General features: G+C 41.1%; 1 protein-coding gene across 3 annotated transcripts in view; it reads left to right on the plus strand.

The window, feature by feature from the left end:
* The window catches only part of agbl4 (AGBL carboxypeptidase 4), a 434,053-nt gene that overhangs the window by 401,547 nt on the left and 8,703 nt on the right, over positions 1-23,803 (plus strand). For all 3 annotated transcript variants that reach the window (XM_067597035.1, XM_067597037.1, XM_067597038.1), the window contains 5 exons: positions 1,644-1,733; positions 3,262-3,376; positions 5,011-5,122; positions 17,504-17,656; positions 21,742-21,904. In XM_067597035.1, coding sequence (XP_067453136.1) covers positions 1,644-1,733; positions 3,262-3,376; positions 5,011-5,122; positions 17,504-17,656; positions 21,742-21,904 — 633 coding nt within the window. The remainder of the gene's footprint in view (positions 1-1,643; positions 1,734-3,261; positions 3,377-5,010; positions 5,123-17,503; positions 17,657-21,741; positions 21,905-23,803) is intronic.

Below are 23,803 nucleotides of genomic sequence, written 5' to 3' on the forward strand. Positions count from 1 at the left end.
CAATCACTTTCATCCATTAGCAACAGCAGATAAGAGGAGACATACTGGCCAAGAAAACAGCAAAATTTTGACCTCTGTGATTTCAAAATGGGCCAAGAACACAGAAAGACTGTTTGTTTCTACGTTATTAACTTATCTGTTTTATAGTATTTTAGGAATATGAGCAAATGATCATCAAAATATCAACAGTGACATGACTGGTTAATTCAAAGTATAGGTTCACAAGTTTTCAAGTCTGTCCTAAAACAATTGTCTGGTGCCCAAATGAACAGCAGTTTTTTTTTTTTTTTTTGCTGTAATGATTCCTCCTGTTCATACTGGCCATTAGCAGATACTTTCATACAATGTAAGTGATGGAGGACAAAATCTACAAGCCTCCTTTCATGCAAAAATATATTTAAAAGTTTACTTGAAGCTAATATGAAGCTTCAAGTCTTCTACTGTATATTTCAAAGTTAGTCTTTTTAATGCCAAATTCCCTCTTTTTGTTATGATCTTTCCACTGCAGCTGAACAGGAAAATACTGTCCGTTGAGACACAAAGATGGATTTTTTTTTACTAAAAAGACTAACTGTGAAAGATATCCACTTTATTTGACTGATTCAGATGGCTTAGGCCTCATATTTTCTTTAGATAAACTTAAATACATTCTTACTCAAAATGAGGATTGTGGATATTGTTCCCCATCACTTACTTTTTAAGCGCATTTAGAGGGGATCCTCTAATGGCTAGTATGAACAGGATGAATCATTACAGTGAACAAAACCTGTTTCAGTGTTGATTTGGGCACCTGACTATTGTTTTAAAACAGACTTGGAAAATTGTGAAACCTATCCTTTAACCTCTTTCAATAGGAAGTTAATTTGACTTTGAGAATAAAGAATTTTCTGTCTTTTTGATCGTGGCTTCAAACACAAAAAAGACCATCTCTGGAATTTAACCTCATTTCACAGCAGGTATCAAATAATACATTAAAACCCTTTAGTTCATTCTCCTGTGATTGAAGGATTCGAAGGAGTCGATCATATTGAGGGGAAAATCCCAAACCTCTTGCTTTGTTTTAGCGTTCTCAGTTTTGACAATTATGGTGAAATGTTGCTTAACCCTTATTTATGCAAAACTCAACCAATAAATTGGCTCACACGCAAAAGAAAATTCTCCAAAGTCCTCCGAACAAAATCTCCTACAAAGAAGAGTTACTATCGAGGAGGAGAGAAGTGTGTGGCCAGACCTGACGACTTAACTCAAAGAAGACCTCTTTCAGGTCACACCTGTTGCTGGCTGATTCTGACCTGTGTAGATGTATAATTCACTTTCCTGTTGAATATTCTGTGCCGTGCGTCGGTTTGATGTTTGATTCATGTGTTTCTGGCTGAAAACTGACGGCTAGGTCAGCTCTTGTTTTGACCCAGCCTCTCACACTGGACCATAAGAAGCTTCTTGTATATCTAACTCTGACACCAACTTAATCAACATAATGATTTTTTAGGTTGTCTCAGAATTTTTAGACTTGTTGTTTCTAAGTTTACCAGAACCTCTGTGCATTAACAACATCACCTCTGTCTCCCTTCGACACCCTTTTTACCTTTCCTTATACTTTTCCTGTCTGACCTCGTTCGCTCTGTCTCTCTCCCCCCCCCCAGACCACCTGAGTCCAGAGAGGGGGAAGAAGCTGGTCTTTCTTACAGCTCGTGTTCACCCTGGAGAGTCTCCTGCCTCCTTCATCTGTCAAGGTAAAGTTCTAATCAGTCAGGTCGGTGTCCTGTTTCATTGGATTGATTGAGATACTGCACAACTGGTCTGTATGTTGTGTAAGAGTTTATAATATATGTGGTGTTTAAATAGTAGGTATACTTTTTTTTTACATTATTAATACTCAGTCTGTTATCCAGCTACACCTTCTATTGACAGTTAGCTACCAGACTATTGAAAGAGAAAGAAAAAATGGTGCACACAGTGACATGACACACAAGATTATAACAAATAAATAAAGACTTATGGTAGTTGAGATTCATGTTCAAAAGAAAAAAAAATGTTGTATACCACTACACACATTATGAATGTTCTTAAACAAACAAACAACAATAAATAGAATAGAGAGAGCTACAGTATGAGCTACCTATGCATTTTTATAGAAATGTATATGTTCATACATTATCTGACCATGTTAAAAATGTCCATCTCACCAGAGATTGATCATTATTTCAGAATTTGGCAGCTAGCACTAATCGCAATCTTTTTAAAATTCTATTAAATAACCTCTTTCTTAAGACATGGCACAGAGAGCTTTTCCCTCTGGTCAGATTAAATTTCACATAATCTTCAGTAATACACTCATTTTTGATCAAGCTATATGTTTAAGAACTGAATACTTGAATCCTTTTTTTTTTTTTTTAATTTCTCCTCTCGTTGCGTTCTTGAGACAGCAACCCTACACCTGAACCTGAGATGTGTGAAAGTTACAGGAATAGGTACAAGAAGCTGTGTTTTCTATATAATATCTCAGGAAACACAATCGGAGGATATCACAGGGAATTGTTGCACTGTCGTTGCTCCCGAGCTCCTCTAACTCAAAACTAATAAAACAGCTTGAAAAACTGGGAACCTTTGGGAAATTCTCTCCTTGTGCAGTACAACAACCTTAAAGACAATTTTAGCAGGATTTAATGACTCTTTGCTCCAGACTGAGATGAGTGGGCAGCTTAGCTCCTTCTGAGTCCCACTTCTTTGTTTATAGGTAGGCAGGTCTGAGGAGGGGAGAGATGGTGCAATAGAGGGACGGAGGGCACGGCCTCACCACTAACCGTGGTCTCTGTCCACCACTTTGACTCAGTCAGACAGGCTGTGGAAAGTCAATTAATGTTAACGAGGTGGGGAGACAGTGTTCGTGAGAAAAAATACTGTCTATCTATCTATCTATCTTTGTATGTTTCTATCTATCTATCTATCTATCTATCTAGTATCCATGTGTGTGTTTCAGAGTGTGTGCATCATCATGAATCAGATGAGTTGGCTTCAAGCCCGCTCTGTGCTGTTTTTCCAGCGCCGTCAGCTCCATTCCATTTGTATCGATTTAGACTTGACGTCTCGTATTCCTCCCTGATTCTGACGATGCCCCCTCGCTGTCCTTCCTCCTCCTTTTGTTTCTCAAAACTCAATTAACTGCCAGCCCATCTTCAGTTTTCTTTTCAAGTCTTTTTCCCTGTGTGTGTGTGTGTGTGTGTGTGTGTGTGTGTGTGTGTGTATGTGTGTTTTTGATAGGTGTGATTGACTTCCTGGTGAGCCAACATCCTGTAGCTCAGATCCTAAGAGATCATGTGATCTTCAAGATCGTCCCCATGCTGAATCCTGATGGAGTCTATCTGGGAAACTACAGGTACACAAACACCCAAACACACACATATTAATTCTTAATTTGAATGCATTACTACATTAAATAGAATTCACACATTACATGGTTTTATATCCTGCTACGTGGGATTATATCCTCTTAACTCCACCTTTAGGGAGCTTAATGAATTCATATAGCTCACAGCAGTGCATTTGTTAGAAGATAGTATTTGGCCGTAGGGCTGTTCTCTCTACCAGTCTCTCTGTCCATCCTCTCCTCCTCCTTGTCTTTAACACTAGTGCTGCAGCTCTGTGGGCATCCTCCTCTCCTCTATTTTCCTCTCTTCTCTTTCCCTTCTTCATAATTGCCTTTTACTTAATAGGCTTAGCCCCGGGAATACTAATGCACACAGAGATAAGCATCAGCAGCGTGCTCCCAGCGTGTTTGTGAGTGCCATCTAGTGGTGCTGCCTCGTCACTGCCTCCAAAAATATTTGCAGGGAACCTCGGTTGCTCCCCCACAGCGACAATCTTTATAATATTGTTGACTGTGATTGGTGAATGCTTAAAGGCTATTTCCATTAGTCTGTTTTCAAACAGAATGGTGATAAGCAGCACATTGTCAGTAAGTGAATAGTGATAGTCCTCACCTCACCAATTGTACATGCTCATTTATACACATGCATGCACTCTCCCCTCTCTCCCAGTCTGGCTCTCTCTCTCTCTCTATCTCTCTCTCTTTCACATACACACACACACACATACACAGGCAGGCAGACAAACACCATACAGCCATCCCGGCAGGATGCACTACAGAGTGGACTGGAATGGATACATGCAGAGCAAAGAATCAATGGCAGTTAACCTGGAATGAGTATTTTGTTCATGGCTGGCTGCTCTGCTCAGTTGCTCTACAGTATCAGTAACTCCTGTATCATTAACAGGGGCTTCGGTAGATGTCAAAAATACACATGACAACAAACAGGGCAGATCACAGTGCATCTATACATGTACAAGTATTCCATTATGGCAATTGCAGGTTGCTGGTAACACTTAAGAGTAGCAATTTACTCTCTGTGTCTGTGCTTACAGTCTATTGTTTGTATCTTTGGGGCCTAATAAATGGGTTGAATGCATTTCCTTCCTCATTTTGCAGAGCTGACTTTTGGAAGAATTTGAAACCTACATAATATGTCCGATATCATATTTACCCTTTGCCCCTTTATTTGATTGTGAAATTTATGTGCTATATAGTGCCATCAAAGATTTGCACAATGGGCCGTTTCTGCTAGCAATCACACAGTGCGATGTGTCACATTTTATAGATGCAAAAAAATACCTCTGACTCTACACCTGTCAGTGTGATGATTCATAAGTGTCTGAAACCTCATTTTGCTGCTCATTAGGGTGAACTACCAATTGTCTATAAAGGGAGTAGTGAATGAAGGGATTCACACAGGGATGTTTACATTCATGGTTGTTTTCTATCAGTCTTTCTCTTCGTGGCCTTTGACGGCGCATTGATACATTTCTTGCCATGTTGCCGGCACCAAATGTTGATCAGTTGAATGGTGTGAATCTATTGGCAGGATTTTTATGTGTGCAGCAGATACAAAACATTGCTCCGTAGCACTACCAGTAGTCAAAAACTCCACAAACTGTGTGTGTATGTGTGTTCAGGTGTTCTCTGATGGGCTTCGACCTGAATCGCCACTGGCAGGATCCCTCTCCATGGGCCCACCCCACGCTGCACGCTGTCAAACAACTCATAGTGCAGATGAACCAAGACCCGGTGAGCGAGCACACACACACACACACACACACACACACACACACACACACACACACACATATGTACACATGTCCTCCATTCTGTGCTCAACATTCCTTCACCACATACACTGTAAAGCCTACTAGTCCCGCAAACAGTTTTCTTTCTCCCTGCTTGGTTCAGCATGTTCCTCCAATCTGGGTTTAGGGTGTGTGCACTGGGGGGCATGGATAGACTAGTCAGCACCTCTAGAATGTCAGCAAGGCTCTCTTGGCCATTCAAAACATATTACTGAAGCAAGTCTCTATGCTTTCACTCTGTAACTCTACTGTAACTTTTTTCTTCTTCAGTTATAGTCTTTCAGTCAGAGGAACACTACACAGGCAGGTCGGGGATTTTTCTCTTTGTTCCTGATGTTAATTATAGGCAGAGCGGCAGGTTGGTGGGATTACTGAAGGTCAGTGTGTGTCCTGGGAATACTCTGCCCTTTTGTACACTCCTCTAATCCTGATAAGAGAGGGAGCGGGCTGGGGCGGGATGCAGGGCAGGCCAGAGATGGGGTGAGGTGCGGGGCTGGCATCGGGCAGATTAACCTTTTCCCCCGACGCTGACACTCTGATCGATAGACTCTGTCATGGCAGGGTGATCCACTCATTCCTGTCATTCACACACACACAAACACACACATACACATCCTGGGCAAACAGACACATGCACTTACTAACACTTGATCACAGCTGCAAACTGTAGCATCACACAGACAAACAGGTGTTATCAGAAGCACAAATCTATGTTTTCACCTGGCAGAATGGTTTTTTTTTTTCTCTCAATTGCGTACTTTTACAAATACAATGTAATTACCACACTATTATATAGAGCAGTGGTTCCTAATGAATGTAAGGGGTTGTGATATGATTGATGGTGTAGGAAATTTAAAATTAAAACACTTCTTCTACACTAAATTAACTTTTCCAGATTTTTCACCAATCTTTTCTTTTTTTCTTGTGAATTACTGTATAATTTTACCTCTTCAGACCTCTGAAAATTATTCATATGAATAATTATTCATATGAATAATTTTTCAATCAGTCTGTGAAGGGAAAATGAATCTGCAGTTGAACTACTAAAAACTCAAACATGCGCCCTGAGACAAGAGTTCACAAGTCGACATTGCTTTGTATTAAAAGGTCACAAGCCAAAAAATGTTTGGGACCACTGATAGAGTTGGTGCCACTTCTCCTGTACATTTGCACACTGTATATTCAGTCGTATATACAGTACACTGAATTCCTGCCAGAGTTTTTCCATGTGTGCCTATATAGCCTAACAGGTGAATCTAGTGCAGTGTAACTTTGATGGATGGGTAAACATATGTTTCCTAAGTCCATTCCTGCTGGTCAGATACCCTCCATTCCCTCTCCCTCTATGTTGATAACCATCTCTCCAGCTCTTATCCTCCTGTACTCCTCCTTTTCCCTTATGATTGCCTTCAGTCTTGCAGAGTTAATTTGGAGGCTTGGGCAACCTCTCTTTTTCTGTCTCTCTCTCTCGCCACAGCCAGTTAATCCCATCAGACACACTACTCATGTCTGGGGCTCCCAGATGCCAGTTTCAATGCCAACTCTCCAGCCAGGATGCCCTGTGCTGCTGCCCTCCATTCATGCTCATCTCACACAGCGGGCATAGAGTCTAATGAGGCTACCAGGGTTGGAGGGCTGTGCTGGAGGACTCCATTAACAGGAGATCAGCAGTAGCTACAGCTGGACAGTTGGACTAAACTAGCATATGTGGGCCATTTTACTGGCTGCTAACTCGGTTTGGCCATTTGTTTAGTGAAAACTAGAAGACTGAAAGGTAGCTAGTATGGGAGGTATTTTTCGATTTTCAGGTAATTTTTCATATGCACCCTAGAATTATGCATAAAACTAGAGGTTGCTTAGTCAACACACAGTATTGATAAATCTAGAAATCTCAGCAGCCATTTAAGCAATACTTGAGAGACTGGGATTGATCAGCAACATGTGCGAGCCCCTGCTCATAAATGATAGGAATTTTGTGCAATGAGCCAGTAAAATATTACTGATTGCACCTTTAACTTGGCACAAGCTTTGATTTCTGTACAGTCTGAATGGAACATAGATATCTCAACCTAATAAACCATTTGTCAAATACAAATATTAGCCTATACTATATAATCATGCATTTGAATCGGTACTCAGGATTCAACAAGGTTCCACAGTCACAGCAAACAAGCTAGATAATACAGCTTAAATAGCAGCCCTGTTTTGTCATTTTATGGTTGTTATTGCTCCCTGTTAACTTTGTAAAAGTGTGTTAGGAATGCAGGTCTGATGCTTCAACAGGACAAATACAGTAAATGTTAATGGTGTCTGTAGGCTACAATAAATTGTAAAGGGCTGTTCCTGATAAGCACAGTCAATTTGGTGAAGGCAGAGTTACATTCACTCTTTTTTTCTCCATTCACAACATTAATTGTTCTCCTGCACTGATTAAGGGAATCAGCTTCACAACAACAAACCGCAACATTAAAAAAAAAAAAAAAACACACACATTACAGCTTTAACTTGTAAATAAAGGTGGTGATAGGTCCGAGAACGCCATTATGTTTCAATGCTTACAGGTTGAATTCATATGACATCAAACTGTATTCTCCTTAGCCAGGAACTAGGGAAGTATGACCTGTTATGAGGTTATAATACCCGCCTATGACCCTCACATGTACTTTACATAAAATGTACAGTAATTGTATTTATCTTCACCTGCAGATGATCGTATTGCTTTACAGAAAATCCCAGTGTTATTTCAGCATCAGTATGTTTGATTTCATTTCTGAACTGGATTTCAGGAAAATCCCACTGCTCCCAAAACTCTCCCTCACTGGCAGAATACACCTGAAGGCAGCCCCAGTCACTGGTTGCATAATTAGCTGTTGCCTTAAGGGGTAGACCCATCTTATGATTGGTACAAGCTGGGCTGAATCTGTTGTATTCTGGGCCAGATGCTGTTGCAGTCTGGGGAATAAATGTGGTATTTAAGAATAATTCTAATAATTTACCTTCTGGTCCAGTCTCTGCCAGTCTTTGACATTAAGGTTGTTTTACATATACAGTATATTTTGAACATGTTGAAACCTTCTGCAGAGAAATTTAGATTTTTTTCACCTTTTTGGTCCAATTTAGAGCAGAAAAAAGGCAGTCAAATTATATTTTGATGTATTTACATACCATCACAGATGAGAATTCATATTTTCATGTATTTTGGGTGATTGCCTAGCAATACAGCTATGATAATACACACTTGGTTGTTCAATATGTGCTTCTTTCTGAGTGTCAAGACTAAAGACTCTGTTTACGTTGGTGGAAATAAGTTATACAGTATGTGGGCTGCTTAGTCTTTCTAAGTTTCCATAATCTTCCATTCATGTCTGTTCCCAGTTTTAATAAATCTGATGGAGACTATAAGTGTTAATTGTATTAAAGGTGTAGTGTACATACACCATCATCATCACTTCGACTTCTTTACTACTTTAGATACCCACAGGTCTGTGCATAAGGCATCATAATTCAAAGTCACATTGCCCTCTGTTGCACAAAGGAGCCCATTCAGTTTGAAAACCCATCAACCATTCTTCTGACAGACACCCTCGTCACTCCAAAGTGATTTTCCATCATTGTGAATTCAGCAGAGCTCTTTTTCTGCTGGGAAAATAGCTTCCTTGTTCTGTTCAGGCAATAACTTCATAACTGGCTGCAAGTTCTCAGACAAGTGCCATTTAAATCAAAGCTTGCAGCAGGAGCAATCTACACCGTGTTGGTATTCTTTTATTTGACAAGTATTTGTATATAAATTCAACACAGCTCAGAACATTTGCACTCACCAGTGTTTCTAGAAACTCTGGCCTAAACAAGAAACCGTGTTTTAAAATCAGTGACTTAAACTTCCATCAGCCAGCTTACTTGGAAAGGTTATATTAATATATGAATACTGAGTATGTACAGTTACAGTTTGGCATCAAGGTTATGAATTTATCACTGCCCACAACATGCAGCCTGCATAAAGAGAGATGACATCAAATCTTTCCCCTTTAGAGGAAAAACAGAAATCAGAGCCTACAGGTGGAGGCTGGGGTTCACAAAATGTACATTACTCCACGGCTGAAACACGTCCCCAACAAATGCACAATTTACTCCTGTTAGAGTAATGTTTACGTATGTTTATGTTTGCTATGTTTATATTTGCTTAAATCTATGGTTCCCTGCTGTTTAGGAGATCATTTAGCCTTTAAAAAAATGAAACTATATTTGTGACTAGATTTAAGAAAGGATCAGTGGACTTGGTGGTGAGTTCCACTGAGAGGAACTTGGAAAGTATTGAGAGACAGACTAATGTATTGTTGGTTTTTGTCTTTTCATGGGATTTACCAGGATTTGACAAGAAGAAAGATATAGAATACTGCCAGCTTTATCCTTTAAACTATATTGCAAAGGGTGTATTCAATATATGTGTTGCAAAGAATGGTGTATGTTACGTGTGTGTAGCAACACAAGCTGAATTATCATTTTTATTGTCATTTCTAATCATCACTGGTCATTTGTTTTAGTCAAATATTGATTTAAATGAGTCCCTGTGATGTGAAAGGGTCACTACAGCTACCAATCTCATTAAAAATCAACACCATGACATTGTTTTGACTCTCACCAACCTACCTGACCTGTTGGCTTAAAATGATAATGAAATTAAAACATTAATGGATAAGGTTGGTATTATTTCATCCCTTTATTATTAACAATTCTAAACCAACAATACATTCACCCTGTGATCAGTACAAGCGTTGTTTATTCTGAACCATCTGCACCATTGTTTTTTTTTTCCATCTCTGACAGCTCAGTGTTCATCAGACAAGAGGAATAAACTGTACTTGCTGTGTTGATCACACAGAATATGTCAAATGATGCAACAGTATGACTTTTGTGTTTATGTGTTTTTAACAGTAAATGTTGGACAACAGTGGAGTGCTACGGCACAGAAGCATAAGGGTAACGCTTTACTTTAACCCCCCTATTTATCATTTATAAGCAGTATACAAACATTTAATAAATGGTTCGTAAAGCACTATAATGTAGCAAAAGCAGATAAAAGGACATTTTAAGTGTTTATTAATGTGTAGTGAATCTATATTATTACAAGTTTGTTTTACAAGATTGTCATCCATTATCTGATTATACACCAGCATCCATGAGAAATATTCATTTATAAACACTTATATCTGTTAAAACCCACATTATAGTGTGTTATCAACCATTTATTAAATGTTGGTATACTGCTTATAATTGCTAAATAGGGGGACTTATTAGAGTAGTAGCAGTATTACCGGCATACTATCAAGCTATAAGGCTGTAGCTACACACAATATGTATAATTAATTGGATACATTCATATTTTTAGACTCTTAAACTTTTGGGGAACTGATGCTCATTGTAATAAAAATAAATCAAATAATACTAGCCCTGTTCTTTATCCAAGAGATCCATTGTCTACTGGATGTGTAAGAGGGCAATGGTTTGCCACATTAACCATAGGAACAAATTATAAGCTAATAATAAATAAAGGCTCTGTTTTCTGCACCTGCTGGTTAAAATTGCATAGAGGAGCTTTAAAAGGACATACAGCTCATATAATAAGCACAATGTGAAGTGGCATGTAAAATAAAGGAGTGATCTAGTACAACTGTTGTATGAATGACAACCATTGGTATTTGCTTTAAAGCCGTCTGTAACCTTCTCAGTTACACCCTCCTCTCCATCCATCTAAAGGCAAGCTCGCTCAAGCTGTTTCATAAAATTCCATCATTTACCATCTGCAGCTGAACATTGGTCAGCAGGGAAAATGGCTGAAAGAGTCAGTGATGCAAGGAGCTATAATCTGTTCCCAAGCTACCCTGTTGTTTGTTTTGAAAAGAGAGAAATGGAAAGTGAGGGGGAAGAAAAAAGAAAAGGGACCAAAGAAACAAATGGACCCATCTCCTTCTTAAAGCGTTGCTTTTCCAGCTCATTCATCAAAAGCAGAAGAAGAATTCTTTTTGATTGGCTGATTACCAGAAGCATTCATCACTGGCCGACGTATCCCCACCAATTTGACACTGCCATTTTGGATAATTTGTTAAGGATGACAAAGAGGTCATTGTTGTCTTGGATTCTTTTTGACCTTTTTAATATTAGAAAATTAATTTTCTATCTGAAACAAATGTATTAGGTCCTGTCACACCACCTAGATGAATTTTGCACCTTGAAATCCTTCCTAATGCCCTCCTACAGTCCTACAGTACTCTCTCTAACTTTCTCTTTCTATCGTTCTTTCTATGTTCAACGGTCAGATTTGCGTCATGTGTGAATCTGAGGATCTGTGTGTGTGTGTGTTTTTGTGCGTGTGTGTGTCTTTTTCTCCTCTCTCTATGTGCGTTAAAATGTCCTCTGGTGTCAGCCAACCATTTCTGATCCATTTCTGAGATTTACAGCCAATTTTTCCCCATCATCCCTGCGTCGTTTCAATCCCCCCATCATCCCTCTCTTTATACTTCCTCCGTTGGAAGCTGAATTGTCTGCTTTTCACAGGAAGATACGTATGAGGTTCTCGCACAATTTTTATGCTTTTTTCCCCTCAACTTAGTTCACAGGCTTTTACCTTATCTTAACTTTTTGTTACATTGCACATATTCAAAATTATTTTTCACCACCTCCCCTCTTTATACTCTTTTCTTATCACCTCCTCGTCTGTGCAGCTATCACCTTCCTTCTCTTCTCCTTCTCCTGTTCCTCTGGCAGGCCCTCCCAACAGATGTGGCAGCTTATGTGGCACTAACAGGCCCGAAGCAGAGGGCTGCCTGTGCCCGTTCAGCCTGATTACAAGTCACCTCTGTGTTCATAAACAGACAAATACCGCCATCAATTTGAGAGCATCGTACAGACTAAGATGGAGGGAAAGAGGGAGGGGGGAGTAAAATCAGAGAAACTGAGACAGAAGGAGGGTGAGTTTCGTGTCATTTACTCTCATCCATGAAGCAGGTCATGCCATCTGCCATGTTCTGTCACTGCTACATCATTAGAGGGTCACTGACCATGTGCCCCGGCGCCCTGAATTGGCTTCTCTAACTAATGAAATGTTGGGTAGAGTTTTACAGTGATGTATAAGTGATATGAAGGTCTTTTTTCCGTCCTTTTTTGTGTTGGAAAGTTTGATTCAGTATGAATGTTTGATGCTCTCACAGACATACAAATTCACACCTACCTGTATGTGGCTCCACTGGAATAAACAAGTACGTTGCTCTATTGCACTTCATCTGTCATTGCATAAGTTTTCATCACCGCCCAGATTTTACCAGTTGGTTTGAGTTGTGAACCTGCATTCCTCCAATTGTAGCCGTGCTTCCCCGTCATCTAAGCTGCCCACCTTAAAGCCCAGTTACGCATGTCATTCCTCCCACAGGTATTGTAAGCAATAGTTTAATGTTTTATAATATGCATTACATGCAGAGTGAGATCAACGTTCTTCTCCTGAACAAGCACCAGTTTCCCTTCTCCTCAAAAGGTATGCTGCTGATGCCAAGAGCTTTATTCAGGAGCTTGTAATCCTGCTTCAATCAGCTCTTTTTCCTTTCCGTGTAAAGATAAGCCCGGCATTTACGGCCCTCGCCGCACCCCCTACACCTCACTCTAATTAATATGCAGCAGATAAGTACTTGTCTGACAAAATTCATTCGTTTGACCTTCTAGGTTTTACACTAAACTGTTTGCGGCCGCTGCAAGTTCACCACAAGTTGAGAGTTCCCTGGAGTTTCTGCAGCAAGATGGGGCTTTTGTTTCTCTCTGAGAGGTTTAATTTGGACAGTTTGCACCCCTCTCTCTGTTTCTCTCTCACTCTCTCAAATTGTCTTCTGACTTTCATTCGGCAGTCTCTGTTTCTTAATTGCCCCTAATTGCTTAATTACAATTTCAAATGAACAATTCTGGAGGTCAGAGCGGGTTGTTAATTGAAGCATCAATCACAGTGGTGGGGCCTACAGAGCCGTCTGAGTTTGATTGACAGGGCATTAACTTAGTACTGGAGTAAGCCTGGACATGACATTGTAGGGGCTCCATGGCTGTTACTACTGTTACTGCTGCTCCTCTACTGTCCTTCACACAATGCTGTGAAGGAGAAACCTTCTGGGTTGGAATCAGGACAGAGACAGCTGGAATTGGACTAAAATGAATTGAATTTGGCTCGTATTTTCTCACACAGCTAACAAGATGCAGGTTTGTGTCCCCCTTCACCTTCTTTCTCTGCACGTCCTGTTCAGGTGGCTTTGATACTCTTAACACTTGTGCCTAAATATGTGTTTGCTCTTCAGTGGACATGACACTCTATAGAGCTAAATGTGTGTTGATACCCCTGCCCACTGTACTTTTGGTCTTGGGTCATTTGTTATAGATTTGGTGGGCCCCCCAGTTCCAAGAAGAAAAACATGGTTTCTCCATAACATTAAATATTTATGACCAAGAAAAATAAAACACAATATTTCACTATTATTTGTTCCATTTTTAATAATCAAAAACAATTCATCAAGACTGTGTAGGTGTGGTTTGATTAGATTTTACTAACAGTGGCATCTCCCTGGCAACATAAACAAGCATAGCTGTCATAATTCAAATTTAAATTGTGATTGTTGTACAGAAATGCATGATACCACCTTTTTTTTTACTAAAATCCACCCACTTCACTTCAAACCAGTGAGAAAATCACAAACATAAAAGCACAGACAGAAATATCTCTACTATTAAAACTGTTGCACATTTTTCCAACTAAGTTAATGTAAAACCCAATTTCTCAAGATTGAGAAAATATGTTTTCAGGGCCTATAATGCTACAGTACAGACAATAACTTCATAATGCTATAAATAAATGTTTTTTTCCAAGGTTAATGTGGAGGAACTCGATTCCCTGCACAGAGTACTAACATAAACCCCATCGAACCATCAGTGTCCAACCTCACATATTCTCTTCTGGCTTAATGCCTGCAGCCAGGTTCCAAAATGTTGTTCTTGACTTTCCAGGAGAGTGCAGACTGTTACAGCAACATACTAATACACATGGTCATAGAGCGAGATGCTCAACCGTCAACATACTTTCGACCATGTGTGTACCAGCCTTTTGTGATTGTGAGATCCTTAGTAACTGGTTAAAAATGGATCCACTCACAGATCAGAGGGCAAAGTCAGCTCAATTATTTACCGGGATCCTGTATAAGCGTCTAACAGCCAGTTAACCTCTGCTACTCTCAGTCTGCCACTTTCGATCACCTGCTTGTCCACCCTCCATCATCTCACCTTCACTATCTCCTCCTCCTCTTTTCCTCCCCCCTCCTCCCAACCTCCACCTCCCCCAGAGAGGGGGGAGGCCCAGGTGATTATTAGGCTGGTTTCCCTCGTCTAGACCCTGGCTGGTTGGTTGAAACTCCTTCCATCCTCCTCCTGCTGCCTAATGGAGCTGGATCTACCTCTTTGTCTTTCCCTGCCTTTTTTTTTTATCTCTCTGTCTCTTTTTCTCTTTCTTCATCTACCCCCCACCCTCTTTCGTATCTCCTTTTATGTCTCCATATATATTTCTCCCTCTGTCTACCTCATATCATCACCATTGGCTGCATTTAGCTTTTTTTTTCCCTCTCTTGCTCTTCTTTTTGTGTTTTGTTTTTCTGTTGTTTCTCCCTCCCTCTTCCCTCCCACTGTCCTCTCCCCTCCCCCTCCTCCCCCTCCTCCACCTCCACCTTCTCCTGCTGCTGTTCCTCTCCTCTGGGGCTCCATCCATCAGGTTGTCGGGGGCTGCTAGCGGCCGACTCCCAGCCACCATATTTCACCGCCAGCCAGCCAAGCAGCTGACAGCACAGCCACCGCCAGGAAATTGCTTTGGCTGTGAGCGGAATTTCAAACACAGGCACACTGCGTCGCCCGGGCCGCCCAAGCACTGCTTCCCTCTCTCTCTCTCTTTCTCTCTCTCTGCTGTCAATCTCTCTGCACCTCTCTACGCACATCTCTATGTGTCTGTCTATCTCTCGCTGTCTTTCTCTCCTTTTCGTCTCGCTCTCTGTTTGTCTTTATGTACTTATTCTCTCTCTTTTCTCTCTTTGCACCCCCGTCTCTGTATGTTTTTCTGCTGGCTCTTCCCTGCCCCTCTCTCTCTCCTCACGCACACACACATTCACACGACCATATGCATTGTTTTCTCTCTTTGTCTTTCGTCCGTCTTTGTTTCTCTCCTCTCTCTGCTTTCTTTCTTTCCCTTCCTCCCCTTCTTCTCCCACTATCTCTCCCTCTTCTTTTCCATCCTCGCATTCTTCCCATTCTCTCCTTCTCTTTTTTACGACCCACAGGAAACAAGGTGTGGAGCTGAATGCATAATGAGCGGAGAGAGCAAGGGAGGGAGGGAAGGAGATAAAGAGGTGGAAGAAGAAGAAAACCAGGAGAAGGAGAAGAGAGGGAAAAAATAAAGGAGGCAGAGAGGAGAGATGCTGGTTGGTGGTGCTCCAGAGTCAAAGGTTAAGGGGGGCGGGGGGGTTCTGGTTCTGCCCTTGTCAGAACTAGTTTAAGACCGCTGAAGTGAGAATGTTTTTGCCAAGTGAGGTCATTTTTGCTGGTCTTCACATCCTTAAGGGGACTGGTTTAGTGTTTAGGGTTGTAGTTAAAGGAGTACACCATCTTTTTGGAGATTGGACAAAGTTAGCATTGACAGCAATGTCATGCTCCTGCTCAATTGTGAGTCAAATACTTAATCATACATTGCACGGAGTCATACATGGTGACTGATTTCAAAAACAAGAAAATGAGAACATGTTGCAGCTAAGTGGTTAGGCGGTTAATCTTAATTTACATACAGCTAAATTTGGCAGTTTCTTGTGGTATATTAATAGAAAATTCAAACAACAACTTAGATATAAGGCATTGCTAACATAAAGCTAATACCTTCCCACTAGCTGTTAAAGGGAGGCAGACTGACATATTTAAACAACTATGGATGGATTAAGATGACATTTTGTATAGACATTCATGGTCCCCTACAGGCTGAATCCTTATGACTATGGTGATCCCCTGACTCTCCTTCTAGCGCCACCAGCAGGATGATATTTTTTACTCTTAGTAAGTTGTCTCAACTACTATTTGATGAATCGGCATAAAATTTGGTTCAGACATCCATGTCTCCTTCAGGATGAATTGTAATAAACTTAACATTAACTGTATCTGTCTCTGCATTTTATCTTGAATTTGTGCAATACTTTGGTTTAGGCCAAAAACCTGCAAAACTAATGACATTCCCATCAGCCTCAGCTGTAGTTCCTGTTTTAATTAGCCAATGTTAGCATGTACGTTAAAACCATCACTGTGCCTAAGTACAGCCTCACAGAGCAACCAAGATGGCTGCAGACTACTTGTTGAGTAAAGTTCATGTTTTTACTTTTCTACTGTTAACACACACATGCACTACAAAACTGTTAAAACAATGGTTGCACCGAGTGCAGTGTTTCAGAGCACTCCAGTTGGTGAGTGAGCAGTGCAAGTAGCATTTTTGTTGCCTTACACACGGCTGATGACAATGTTAAATCTCTTTTCCTCTTTCTGATAACTTGACCTTCCCTCCAGTTGGTCTCTAGTGTTAACATTTGTCAGATACTGAGCTTTATTTGCATTAAATGGCTGAAATTGGTTCTCCACTCAAGTGGCCATACAGGTCTGTGACGGTCCTGTATCTAGTCATATCACATTGAGGGTTATAGGTAGAGGTTGGAGAATAAGTCAAGTCTTTATTTGTATCACAAGATAAAGAGTCGAGCAAGAGAAACAGATCTTATCAAATCCATTTTACACAGTGTATACTGAAGAGAAAAGACATTACACACTCAATATTAAGTCAATATTAACTTGATAAATAAGTATGGGGTGTGTGATGAATGTGTGACATCCCCATGAGAGAGAGTGTGTGTGTCTTTACGCTACATTTCTCTCGGCTCACCGGTCCATCTATGTACTGTAGGTGTGCCCTTCAGAAGGACAGTCTGATTGAAGTTATGTGTGGGTGGTTGGCTCCTTTCAGGTAGTGAGCGTATCCTCAGTCTCTAGTGTCTGGAGGTTTTGTAGTCATCCCATGGGTGAAAGCATCTCCCCAGCACACTCTTCCCCAGAGTCTAGAGAGGCCTTCCCTTACTCCCACTGGAGAAACTCTGGTGTGGACGGTTGCACACATTGTCAGAAAAATATCCCATCGTCCCCACTAACCTGCTGTTTTTTTATCTTCTGTCTGTGTGTCTCTGTTTCTCTGTCCCTCTGTTCTCTTTCACTCTCCTCTCTCCTCCATCAGAGAGTTAGTTTGGAGTTCTACATTGATGTCCATGCCCACTCCACCATGCTGAATGGCTTCATGTACGGCAATGTGTTTGAGGACGAGGAGCGCGTTCAGAGACAGGCTGTCTTCCCCAGACTGCTGTGCCAAAATGCACCAGACTTCTCCTTTGTAAGTCACACACACACACACACACTAGAGAGGAGGGCTCAGGAGCAGAACGTCAGCAGCTTCAATCTTTTGGGGCTAGCTCAGAGAGAGAACATGAAATAGTCCTATCTCAGCAGCTACTGCCTAGGTGGTGTTCAGCGAGGCACTTAATTGCCAACTGCTGCACTCTTAGTGCAGTGGCACATAGTGTTACATAGTTGAAGACCTTGCTTGCGCAGGGCACCTCACAGGTGTAAACATGCATAAGTGCATGACTTTGAGGTAGGGTGTTGATTGAAAAAAGTACCTGCTTAGTTGGGTTTTCCAGAATGAAGAAAGGTGAAGACAAAATATGGAAGTTAAGACCTGGAAAAAGGAGAGACTACACATACAAGAGGCAAAACTTAAGCACATGATTCGCACAGGGGGAGAAGAGAGACAAAAGGTGAAACTGTTTCCTGGAGAATGAAGATCCAGATCCAAAATGTCTGGGATGAGAGAGAGAGAGAAAGAGGGTTAGAGAGATGCATGAGTTCTCAGAAATTTTACAGTATTTTTGTTGGCATGACAGACTAAGACCAACCTGCCAGAGGGATTGTGGTAACAGGTTTTAGTGCTTGAAGTACTAAAGGAAAAGCCAAATATTGAAACTTAAGGCAAAAATATGAGATTTCAGTTTTGATTTAAAGGACTCAACAGAGTCAGTTTGTCTGATGTCAGCAGGGCAATTATTCCAGAGAAAGGCCCTGTAGCCCTGCTGACTTCTGTTTAGCTCTGGGGACAGATGGGAGCCCTGTAGTCTGTATGTCTTAATTAGCAACACAAAATGCACCCAGCATAGACACACACTCATGTAAATAAAAAATAGAAACACTTGCGCGCACACACAGAGGAGGTGTTAAATTATTTGGGAGGATAGGTGTGCAGGAGAAGAAAGGAACATGTTCCAGCTGTGCACAAAGATTATAAAAGAGAGGAGACAAGGTGAGGAGAGTATAAAAGATGAGAGGGTGAAACTTTATGAATCCTTTTTGAGAGAATTCAGGCAAGTAACTAGTAATAGGATAGAGAATAGTTACAGAACAATCGTCCAATGATTCAACTTTAGAATATACAGTACAGTATTTAAAGAAAATGAATTATGTAAAGAAATACAGCAAAAAATCAGTATTAGGTTTGCAAAATGTTGGTGTGCCAAACCAGCAGCAGTGGTGGCAGAAGTCCTTGAGGCGTGAAAACATGAATGGAAATTATGTCTGAATATTTATACTATCCACCCCAAAATATGATATGTATTAACAACTAAGAGGGAAATGAGAATATTAGCAAAAACTATGTAAAATAACATATTTGAAGTAGAAGGTCTGAAGAGGTTCTGTAGATACACAGAACAGAGATATAGTGTGTAACAAGTTTCCATTCCTGTAACCATTAATATGAATGTGCATTTAAACTGTGTGTGCTAGCATGTATAGGTCATGACGAAGCACGGGACTATAGAAGTAGGCCGGGATATTCTGTTTGTTCAGTGTGTGTGTTCTGCTAAAGCACTCTCTTAGGAGGCTGATTCTGGGTTTATTTGGACAGGGAGGATTGTGTAAAGCAAGGCAAGAAGGAGAAAACCAAGGGGGACAGGAGAGGAGAGTATTAGAAATGAACAGAGGGGAGATACAGAAGAGCACATGGGAGGAAACATGCATTCACCAACTGTGATGCACCTCCACCCAGCCACACATGCATAACGGTAACACCTTTTCAAACAGATACATTATCCATCAAACTATTTCCTCTCTGCCTTGTGTCACTTCCACTGACCTTCGTTTTCTCAGTCATGGTGACATTTCATGGCAGAGCCACTTACACACATCATAAAGAATAACCTTTATTGCCAATTGACACTCAGTGCCAACATGGATACAGAGACAAGCAAGACAGGTGGACGTTCACCCACACATGTATGGAAATGTCACTGATTGTCAATGTCTATACAGTATGCTTTGTTATGAAGGACGAGTAAAACGCTATTTCAGGAGATTTTTTTCTCCTCCTCCTCCTCTCTCTCTGTATTGCTTGTGTGACAGCTGGCCCAGGGGTCATCTCCCTTACTGTGCTTTTGTCCCTCTGCCCATTCAGCACTACCTAAAGCCCAGTGCAGCAGCAGCAGCAGCAGCACAACACAATCATGCCAAACTCCCACTGGTGGCCGCCAAGTCTGCATTTCAGCAGGGCAACTCTCACTGCAGCAGAGTGGAGTGACAGTGAATGGAAACTTTTTCCACACTCTTCCCAAGACAGCATCATATTTGTGTAGTACAGCTGACACACTCAAACTCAAAATAGATGGGATGGAGTTTTTTTTCTGCTATGGCCATTTACGTCCAGTCTTTGTAATGACTTTGTACGCAGTGAATCAGTTCAAAATAAGCTACCCTTCATAATTTGTCCTGGCTTCTCGAGAGAATTACCACTGAAAGTTACTGAGAAACAAATCACGGGACACTAATTTATTTTTACAGATGAGACGGGTCAGCCGATCTTGACCACAGCTATTTTGTTTCTTCATTTTTCAACAAGGAAATATGGTTTAATGCCTGTCACTGCAACACCACTAGACAGCCACACATAAGTCAAATCAAACGAGTCAAATATTTATGATGTAAATGGTTTCTGTGGAGATATTAATGGATATATTATTGTAAATTCAATGACGTTTGTTTTAATTCAGTTTGTCAGGAGCTCGTTCAATTAATACATGCTTAGTTTAGGGTTCATATGACTGACTCTAGACCCTACAGTGTATAATGCAATTAATAATGGCAGTAATAGTAAAGTACTTCAGACACACTTAATTGGATTTCCAATATTACACTTAAGCTCAAGGGTTGTGCCATGCTACATATAATCTGTGATGTATTTCAACAAAAACAGCATGATAGTAAGATGATAGTTCCGTGTCGTCACAGATGACCTGTATACCTTTGCCTAAACACATCACTGGGCACTTTGGGCACTCTGGGGCAGCAGGAATTAGCTGTAAAAACAAAACTAAAATATCACCTTTTAAATTGATGTGTTAGCAAACATTTGCTTATTTACACATCCAGCAGATAAGGAGCAACATTAACATTCATTTGGAGTTGATCCTTAGTTGTTAAGTACATCACTGTCTTCACCAGCTAGTTGCTAACTTTGTCTGACTGCTGTTTGGTGCTGGACAGGTAGCATACAGTGGGTTTAATAGAGCTTTTCGCTGCCTGCTGCAGCTGAAAATCACGCTATGAGAGAATGACATTAACCAAAAGACTACGGTTGCGGGCTGTAAAGGCAGGTGAAAGAGGCTGAAACGCTCCATAGAGCTGAGGGGAACTGTAGAGTTGGGTGGTAGCTCTCTGTGGGTTTCTACAAGTGCTACACATGGTCATTTCATCCATTGTTGTTAAAGTATTCATTATAGCCACTGTGAACGTTTTGGTTATAATTGAGCATGATATGATTAACCATGTATGACCTTTTTTAAAACTGTGTTCTCATGTTAAAATAACACCGTACTATACTTATGAAGGGATTGACTCTATTACAACACGATAGTTGCTTTGTGATTCTACAGAAGTTGGCAACAATAGACCATTTTCCACCACAGAGTACAACCAAACAATGTAGAAGAAGAACAGATTTTTTAAAGTACATTGATGTGTAAACTGGGACACAAAAACACAAAAGCAATATGCTTTGCTGAATGTGTTTTTGCTTTTTTTTTTTTTACTTTGTTTGTGTTTGAGAAATCATCTATCATTCAGGTTTTCATGGACTTATGGAGAAACATCTTACGTTGGAAAGTTTCAGCTGGGAAACATTCATCAGCTACTGCTACAGTCTGAAAAGTAAAATCATAACAGCTTCTATAGTCAGGATCGATGGTGGTATTTAAGGTTATGTGTCATAGTGGGGGCTAATTATCTCCATAGGGAAATTCTCCAGACTCTTTTATGGAGGATGTTTGCTGACACAAAGACTTCAACCTAAATCCTCTGACTGAAGTGTTATCTCTCTAAGCACAAGTCTACTTAATGTCTCACATGTTGTTGTTTTTCTGTGTATTCCTCTAGTCCAACACATCCTTTAACCGGGATGTGGTGAAGGCCGGTACCGGTAGACGTTTCCTCGGGGGTCTCCTTGATGACACGTCCTACTGCTACACTCTAGAGGTGTCTTTCTACAGCTACATGACAGCTGGCAGCACAGCTCCTGTGCCCTACACTGAGGAGACATGTATCTTTCAACACATGTGATCTGTGTTCGTGTGTGTGTGCGCGCAGATGTGTGATGGTTCAGGGTGTTCTTTTGTGTCTCGTAATTTCTCCACTCTCCTTGTTACACACACACACACACTGTGTTCCTGCAGTGAGAATCTCCCACCAACTACCACTGAAATCAAGCCAATTGATCCTATAATCACTGGAGTCATTATTGTAATATCTGTGTTCCTGGTTGTGAGTGTGTGTGCATCTCTGAATGTGTGTGTGTGTGTGTTTTTGTGTCAGGTCATGTGTATTCACCAGAAAAACATGTTGCTCTTTTGTTGCTTCTTGTTGCGACAGATGTGCAGTGACAGAATAGGGATGTGATAGCTGCATCTATTGATTTCATTTACAAAGGAGAGAGGAGAAAGGGGCTCGTGTTGGCATATGTAGTGCCGTGTGTACTCAGTTGAGGCTTTGATTGCGATAAACAATAGAACAATGGGACAAACATGATTCCTGTCTACTACAATCAAGCACACATGCACACACATGCGTACACACATACATTCATCACGGGAACCAAAGGTCACAGGTGCCTTAATGGGGCCAGATGGAAGGAAGTTTTCCTTCAGCTGACCTTCTCAGGGCTGAAGTGCTCCTGAGAGCTGGCCAATGGCGGTGTGATCTTACTGATAGAACGAGTGAGAAGAGGGAGAAAGAGAGATTTAGAGAGATTGATAAGAACCCTACATATGGAAAGTATGTATGTGCTCCTCTACACATATTCTGCAGGTGGAGAGGAAGGGTGGATATAGATGTAGCCCTAGTGCCCTCTAGTGCCAAGAGCTGGCACTGTCTGCCTCACCACAGAGGTGGTTTAGTCCCGATTTGCAGCCTCATGCAAAGTTAGAGACGTTCAGTTCAGATCTACATATAGAACAAAAATACTCAAACTAACTCATATAATAATGTGGTTTGTGATGCAGAGAAAGACTGAGAATCTTAACCAACCTTAACCAACACCCTTTTATCATTTTAATGCTCCTTATAGAAACATCTGTGGTCTTTGCATTAAATGGAAATGCAGGTATGTGCATGCACACAGCAAACCGCCGCAGCTATAAACAAATAGTTAGCATTACATTGAGGAGAAGAATGTCTGGCCATTATGCTACACAAACAGCACATAACAAATTCCACCCAGTGTTTTCATTCGAGTTGGTGGCAGATATGAACAGAGAAGCAGAGCAGAGAGGGCATTTCTTCTGAAGGTCAGATTGGGAGAAAACCTAACCCTGGTGAAAGGACATGCTTGATCTTTTTTTGTTTTCCAGGAGTGTGTATGTGTGTGTGTGTGTGTGTGTGTGTGTGTGTGTGTGTGCGTGCTTGGCTATGAGGAGGGGCTCCACAGGGTGGGCAGGCAGCACAGGGACCTGGTGTAGAGTGGAGATTGGGGTCAGGCAGGTTGAAGGAACCGACCATGTCGCTTTTTACGCCCCAGCAGTCAGCTCGATGGAGCGTGCAAATCATCAACAGAGACCTTTAGCACCTCAACGGCCCCCCCCACCTTTCTCACCTGACGCACACACACACACACACACACGCTCATTCACACACGCAGTCCTCTAAACTAATACATGACAAATAAATAATAACCTGGGCCCCTAACTCCCACCACCTTCCAAACATGCCGCCCTTAGCCTTTCATCTTTCTTGACTCTCCTTCTCCACTGCTGTGACTTGTAGCCACCAAAATTGAAATCTTAACCTTTCTCACAGCTGAGACTTTTGTCACAGTTTGAAGGTGCTCAGAAAAAAAATGTAACACAGTGTATGTGTGAATGTGTGTGTGTGTGTGTGTCTGTTTGTTTTCTGATCTCACCTCTCTTCTCCTCTCCTTTTCTCCTCTCCTCTTCTCTCCTCTTCT

Source organism: Thunnus thynnus, chromosome 8 (assembly GCF_963924715.1).
Source record: "Thunnus thynnus chromosome 8, fThuThy2.1, whole genome shotgun sequence".
Taxonomy (NCBI): domain Eukaryota; kingdom Metazoa; phylum Chordata; class Actinopteri; order Scombriformes; family Scombridae; genus Thunnus; species Thunnus thynnus.